General features: G+C 38.5%; 1 protein-coding gene across 1 annotated transcript; it reads right to left on the bottom strand.

Annotated features, from left to right (window-relative positions):
• Positions 1-1,001: 1,001 nt before the first annotated feature.
• LOC115003572 (adhesion G-protein coupled receptor F1-like) lies at positions 1,002-7,385 on the bottom strand. Its single transcript, XM_029425423.1, has 8 exons — positions 7,332-7,385; positions 7,061-7,239; positions 5,983-6,150; positions 4,491-5,870; positions 4,328-4,369; positions 1,718-1,777; positions 1,438-1,498; positions 1,002-1,355 (listed from the first exon to the last, which is right to left on the bottom strand). Exons 2-8 carry the CDS (start codon positions 7,154-7,156, stop codon positions 1,285-1,287), a joined length of 1,878 nt encoding a protein of 625 aa, XP_029281283.1. The 5' UTR covers positions 7,157-7,239; positions 7,332-7,385; the 3' UTR covers positions 1,002-1,284.
• Between the last annotated feature and the right edge of the window lie 721 nt (positions 7,386-8,106).

Raw genomic sequence — 8,106 nt, 5'->3', positions numbered from 1 at the left:
TAGCCACTACAATAACATTAAAACAATGCAAGTACAGCGCAGCCCTCTGTGATGGAGGGAGGTAATTGAAATTGTATGTGAACTACAACAGAAATGGCAGGATCAGAGGTGTGCTTGTGAAATTGCAATTTGGCAGGTAAACTAACATGCTTTATTGAGCTACACTGCTACTATCACTGAAATTACATTTCTTCCCCAATCTAAAGAAGCTAACTACATGTTCTTTGTCATAACATTTATTAACAGGTTTTGTCCTTTAAAGGGATATTTTGCCTCATTTTCGCAGTGTGTGTGCAAGCGCCCCCGTCGGGACTGCCCATTATTCCAAAGGCCCATTGTTCTGAAAATCCCAAAAGTCTGAAAAATGTCCCATTGGAGCCAAAGTCCATTTATCCAACGGTCCATTACTCCTAAAACAAACATCCATTGTTCCGAAAAACACACACTCTGCTACTATGGCGGAGGCATGACCCGTCCTACTATGCCTCTGATTGGCTAGAACTCGTTGCCTTCATTGGTTGGTTTGGTTTAGGTATGAGGAGTAAGATTGGTTAGGGTGAGTATAACAAAATCAATTAGAGGCAGAGTCCGTGGGTCATGCCTCGCTGTCTGTTCTGTGTGTTCAACTGCCTACACTGCAATAGCACAGACTCAGTGGAAAATCCGTAAAGTAGTAGCAGTAGTGGTAATAGTGTTACTTTGTTAAATCCTTACTAGCTACTTTTCAGAAAGGAAGTATGATGTTCTACTTCACTTAAATGGACATAGCCATGGTCATGTTAAATGAATCATTAAAAACCTAGAAACTAGTCAGTATAATTCCCGACTTGAGTGTACATAAATATGATAACTTATCATTACTGACAGTCATTGATTGAGTTATTCAGGATCTATTTGTGATAAATTCAATAATTATATGTTCCTTCTCTACTTGTTCCTTTCTCTGACTTTCGTGCATTTCAAGTCTCAGATCAAGCAGCAGTACACTTCACAATTCAAAATAATATATAATACCAGTTTTATTTACAATTTTGTGTCACTCAACTTTACATTTCAGATATGTCACACTTGCTTTATGAAGGCTTCTCGTTAAAGAAATGGGAACAGTAAAATGATCATGCTGTCTTTCATGTTTGTTGCACCGGATTTTACAATATCATTCCAGTGAACTGTATACTTTTAAGTTTCTAATTATGTACTGAAAAATCTTATAATATCTGGCAGATCTTTTGAATCGGTAGGCCTAATGAAAAACATTGTATATATACAGTTTGATGCGTTGATTCAGATATTGGTGAATGACTCCGATGCACCAGTGCTTCTTGAGTTTGTAGCTTCTGACACACGGTAGATATCTGAAAGACAAAGGACAAATAGTTAATAAGAAAACATATTCAAGTAAACGGACTAACTGCTGAATTTAGAACAACAACTTGCTTCTACGCAATCGACGTATCCAGTTTAGTCCACTGAGAGAGGAAATGCCACCACTTGTACTCTAGAGTAGAAAAAGAAAAATAGAACATTAAGTGATTGCAGGAAACACTCTTGCATATTTTCATTGAGATTGATTGTAATAATGTCTGTAGCATTTATCCAAAATGTAGATTTAACTACAGGTAGAATACATTGAGAACACCTGCAAAGTAAACCTGTATAAACTAAACATGTATGCAATAGTTTTGGTACATTTAAAAACAAAAAACAAATCACTTACTCTTGTTGTATTAGAGGTTGTGCTTGTTGTAGGGAATTTCCTTGAGAGGATAGAACGGATCTACAGGCACAATCAAATTCATGTCAATGTCAAAATCAATAGTATTCAACGACTGTGCAATATTAGGAAATATTTAGCAAGATTAACACTTTAAAATTACAATAGTTTGACATTTTGGGAAATAACCTCATTTGCTTTTGATTGACTGACTTATTTTGTGTTGGTAGGCAGATTGTGTACAGAGCCAACTGCTCCCAGTCACTATGATAAGCTAAACTAATTGCTTTCTGCCTCTAGCTCTACTTAACGTGCATACACGTGACAAGTGGCAATGGTGGAAAGTACCTGAGTAGATCTTCTCAAGTACTGTACTATTGTACTGTACAATTTTGAGGTACTTGTACTTGACTTAAGTATTGTCTATTCCACTACATTTCTGAGAGAAATATTATACTACTTTATATATTATATTTAAGCAATAGCTCACGACAGACCGTGGTATATGATCATTATATCACAGTTAAGGGGCGTGGTACAACCCCCTTAACTGTGATATAATGAGCATATATCACGGTCTGAAGTGAGCTATTGTTTTTATAAAACGGTTACCAAGTGGGGCAATATGAAAGAAAAATACACACTCCAATTTAAATAGTTTTTATTATTAAATAATGATGTTTAATATAAAATAGTCCCTCCGTTGCCTTCTGCACAAAACATAGTGGGAGGTGGTTGCTATGCAACAACACTAACAGCTAGCGAACATATTAGACAGACAACGTTGATCGATTATTTGGTCTACCTGCTCTTCACGTAGCTCTGCATGTCGTCTTTTAGGGGCTTTTTTTCTCTGGAGATAGGCACTGATCAATCCACTCCTCCAGAGTAAAGCTTTGTAAATTTGTTTCCCTTTAACACCGAATGTGTCGGCGATTGCTAGCAAAGTTTTGGATTACCGTAATTATGCCATAGTTTGCGCAATCGAAAATATTTCAACGGTTTCTGAAAGCTGAGACTCTGCGCTTCACATCACATATCGATTCATAACGGTAACTTCACTTACGGCCCTCCCAGAAGCCCGCGAAACAGCGCCTTTGTTCTGAGCGAATACACACACACCGTGGAGAAATAGAGCCGGAAAACAGCGGATTTAATTAAAATGGAAGCAAGACGGTATGTAAATCAACACTTGTATTGCGTGGTGACTTGTTTAGAACAGTGTACCAAGTCTGTAAGGTTGTACTAGGTGTGTAATTGTACTTAATCAATTAACTAACAGACGTAATTTAACAGCTGTAGCTTTTTCTCAGACGCGGAGGGATACTGACTTGTGAAAAGAATTCTACCTATGATATGCACACATTATATCACGGCTAAGAACCAATCAGATTGCTTGATTTGGCATGTCCGTTTTATAAATATATATATATATATTGTACTTTGTAGTCCACTACTATTATTTGATAATTAACAGTTACTTTGCAGATTACATAAAAAACAACGGATTGCGTGTAAAGTAGTAAAAATGAGCTCCACCTCGGCCAACGACAACAGTAATAACTTTGAGTTCTCTGAGGTTCTCTGAGTAGCATGAGTGAGTGTCTCACATTGGGAAGGTCAACATTGTATTGCATTGTGCCAGCCAGGATTGGCTGGAATAAAGCATGTTGGTGTTAAGGAGGGTGGAGACCCTCCCCCTATAAAAAGGCTTTACACTAGGCTGCCAGTCATTCCAAAATGCTCACCTAATGTTACGCTGTACCTGTGTGTTCCAATTGCTAACCCGGTGTGGCTAGGGGATAGCAAAATCCGATTTGGAGTGTTGCCACTTCTAGGCGGGTTATACAGCGGGAGTATTGCTACTCTGTAATGCATTAGCCAAGTGAAGCTATCAATATTTTGGGAAAATGATTCTACTTTCTACTTCTGTCCACACAAAGTGTTACCATTCAGTTTGGCTAGCTGCTGAAAGCTCAAGTAACTAAACACAGCGAGAACAAATTACCCTATGACCGAGTTTTCTCTCATATCAAACGACAGTAAAGTCCAGGAAAGAAATGTTTTGGTCGTAGCAAGAAAATATTTTTGAATGACTGGCAGCGTAGTTTCAAGCGTTTATAGGGGAATGGTCTCAACTCTCCTTGACACTGATGTGCTTGATTCCTGCCATTCCTGGGTGGCAGAATACAACAGTAGCTTCTGATGAGGTCACGCCATAGGCGTTTCCAATGTGAGACACAAAACGAATGCTCATAAATAGAGCCTGCTTACACATTAAAGCAACATCATGTTACTATTTGGCGGGCAGCAATGCCGGTGTCGTGCCAGAAGCTCATTGATATGAGCCCTTCTGCTCCATAAGGAGTACTTTAATTTGTGTATACTTTAAGTACATTTTGATCATAAAACTTCTGTACTTTCACTTAAGAATAATTTTGAATGCAGGATATCACAATATGTCATAATAGAGTATTTCTACATTGTAGTATTGCTACCTTTACTTAAATGAAGGGTTTCAATACTTCCACCACAACTGTCAAAGAGGTATTGATCATCTTTCCCCAAATAAATAAGTGTATTTCCTAAATTATTATTTTGAAGTCAACATACCTTTGAATCAAATAGTGTCCCAAACACTAAAATGAAGAAACCCTGAGGAAAAACAGATGGCATGCACATTTCTTTATCATCATATCACAAAAATAAAATGTATTACACAAAAATACTGCCATGTAAGAATTTTACAATCTTGTATTTTAATGGATGCAAATACCTGTAGTGAATTGAAGAGTGCAAAGGTAATATGGATTCCGTTGTTGTTTGATGTTACAATGGTTCCCACTCCTAAAGACCAGGTCAGTCCAAATAAAGGTGTCAAAATAACCACACACCTTAATATGACCACCAGCGTCTGCTTTTCATCGTTTTGGGCGACATTTCCCACACCTCTTCTCAGCATTTTGAACAATACCACGATTACGATTATTATGTTGATGAAAACTATAGTTAATGCAGGTATCACCATGGCCAGCAGGGCTTTTGTTGGAGACCAGTTGAGCCAACAGACATTGTTTTTGCTGATGTATCCATCTTGTGGTGCTGTGACAGCAACAGTAATAACAGCAATGATCAGAGGGGCCCCGTAGCCCAATATGAAGCCTATCGCTAACATGGTTGACTTGGACATGTGGGAGAAGACCATGACTGTCCGGTAAAAGAGCAGAAGGCCTGAGACAAGCATCCAAAAGAACACAGCAAGGTAGAAAAAGTGCATAAAAAATGTTATTGTGCTGCAAGGATCAACTGAAGCTTCATAGTCCTCCTCTAGGTTCTTGGAAATAGAGGCACCAATGATAAAACAGATGTCAGCGATCAACAGAGACAGGGCAGTGTTAATGATGGAAACATGACGCATGAAGGCAGTGCTATTTCTAGTAATGGCTTTCCAAACGTATCCTTCAATAATGAGACATATAACTAAACTTGCCAGAGAAATCCCAACTCCAACATAAGTGATTATTTCCAAGGCTTCTCTCACTGCTCGAGGGATGTCTGTTGCCATCAGAATTGAAAAGGAGGTGAGATGGTTGCATCTGCAGGTTACAGTGTTGTTTATTTCAGAAATAAACTCACACCCCTCATCATCCCAGGCACCCAGATTATTTAAGAGTGTGAAGTTCCAGAAGACGCACTGGGGATGTAGTGACAGGGACTGATTTAACTTGCTGTAGCTCAGAGTTACATTCTGAATTGTTGCATTTAATTTGACTAGCACCACAGCAGCGTTGATGGCATTATCGGGGAGGGTGTCATTGCTGTTGGTGTTGATGTTAAAGCTGGTGTTTCGTGCGGGCATAACAATATTAAGGGTAAAGAAGGTAATGGTGGTGATAGGGATGTTGCTAATGTCGGTGTTTGGAATGTCAAGGACAACGCTGTTATTCAGATCTGCCTTAAAGGAGTTGTTAAATGTGGTTCTGTCGAGGAAGATCCGTTCAGTGGCAATGGAAAAAGTTCCGATCAATACGTCAGAGAGGATCTCCATTGAAGACAGTAATTTTGAGCTCACATTGCGGGTTTCATTTGCATTCAAAACTACCCAGGACTCTCTCGAGTCATCACCAACGATGACATCAACTGTGTCAAGGATATCCTGTGGATGAAGAGACATTTCATTGTGAGAATACAACCTAGTCAAAAAATTGATTTGTTGACATAAAATATACGCTTAACTAAGATGCTAAAGATGGGAAAGTTTAACCTACCTGCATGCTATCTCTACTGACTTCCTGAATGTTAAGCGCTGCAATGTTGTCTAGGATCTCAACGATAGCTGATATGGTTGCAGTTGAATTTACAATTTGTTCTTTAAATTCTCCGACAGTGTCACTTAGATTTGCCACAAAATTTGCCACATCGTCCACAATCAAATCCTGAAAGAAAGAAATATTAAAATCACAAAAACGTGTGACACTATATTTTAATCAATGTGAGATATTCATGAAAAATGCAGAGCTGTTTCTATCTGACAACTACAAACTGTTACAGACAACAGCTGTGCAACCTTTAGGTCACACGAGTGCTGTGGTATTAGGGATGTCCCAGTCCTTTGATATTTGGTATCTGACCTTGTTAGTCGAATACAATATTTACTTAAACTAGTTCAGTGCCTGTTCGGGATGTGCCCGTGCCGCTGCTTTTTGGGTTTTGAAGTGAGTCTATGCAGGCATTTACGGGAGCAACGCTACAGTGTACACATCATAAGTGCAAAGGATGCCATGAAAATGTTTTATGTTTTGGCCTTTAATAAAGTCAAAGCCCAGTTAAATATACATGCCCCAGGTTCAGAAAGCAAGTCCAAGTTCAGACTGGCCGACGCAATTCAACTATTTTGTTCAGGGGGCCAGATTTGAAGAAAGCTAAGGGCCAGACATTTGACAGTTGAAAAAAGATTGCTCATATATCCTCACCATGGAATTGTAATTTCAAACAAATTTCCTGAGTTTCAACACTATCTTGGATTAAGTCAAGAAACAGACGCAGACGCGTTAATAACAATGCTGTCAGAGCGATATTTATGTCAGTAACCGTTCAGGCAGAGAGTGGTACTGCAGCACGGGAGACGGTGAGAGGCTTTCAAATCAAAATGATAATAAATTCATACCAAACATACCAAGAAGTCCCATAGTGGCGTTTAGCGAACGTGGCTGCGCTGTTGTGTGGATGTTGATGCATGTGTGAAAGCTCTTTTGGTGTTAATAAATAATATTTGTCAGTATGGTATACTGTATGTTCCAGAGATTTCAAATGGGGATGAAGTGTTATTCTCAGCTGATCACCAACCTCTGAACTAAGGAGTAAATTCTTGAATTCTGTTATGATGCAGGTGTCCTCCAAAAGTTTCCACTCTCCATCTGTCTGACACACCGCAGTCTTCATTCCCTCTTGACCTATATCGCATCCGATGCTTGATGTGCTGCCTTCTGGTCCAGTCCCATACTGCTCATCATCACATACAATAGCTGAAGAGATATGCAATCAATTAGTGTTACACAAAAATATTGTAAAAAAACAAACAGCTATGGAACAGTACAATTTAATATGTTACTCTTACCTTCTTTGAAAATGTTCAATACTGTTGTCCTTTGAAAATCTCTGCCATTGACCATTGCCTTACAAATAAAACGTAGTGTCGTTGTTTCGCTGCAGCTCTCCAGGTTGCGATTATACGTCATGCAAAAGCTTTCTCCATTGCTAGTAGTGTCAGCTGTGAACATTTAACACGTGTTGATAATAAAACAAACTGTTAATGGATGTGTCCAGCTTTTCAGTGTGATAACATTAAGGCGTTTTTCTCCATCACTTCATACTTACAGTTGAGTTCAACTAAGTCCTCATTGAACCACTGGACCTTATAGGGGGACTGCACGCAACACTGAAGTGATGCTTGTTCCGTTGTCCCCTCGCATTTAACATTAACTTGACTCCGTGATTGTATAATGGGAGCTTGTATGATATCATTTCTTGTCACATCTGTATTTTGTTTGAAAGTTATTACTTCGCCCTTCAGAGTACATTCGTAAGGTCCTGTGAGGAAGAGAAGTATTAAAGATTGCATTGGTATACTGTAAAATAAAAGAATAATCACATGCCAGTATTTTACTATAGCTGTGACTAAATACCGATACATTGACAGTATTTGTTTATTACTGGTGACTAAATAAAAGACTTAATTTTACTCTAACACAATGTTTATGCTTTTTCACAATATTCTGATGAAATATAATATTAATCTTAAACTAGGATATATGTGAACTTGTTTCACAGTGTCATGGCATTTAGAACTTCATATGGTGTCGGGTAAATACTGCAGTAATTGTATAGTGATT

This window comes from Cottoperca gobio, chromosome 24, assembly GCF_900634415.1.
Source record: "Cottoperca gobio chromosome 24, fCotGob3.1, whole genome shotgun sequence".
Taxonomy (NCBI): Eukaryota; Metazoa; Chordata; class Actinopteri; order Perciformes; family Bovichtidae; genus Cottoperca; species Cottoperca gobio.
This window is presented reverse-complemented; position numbering and strand designations above follow the sequence as displayed.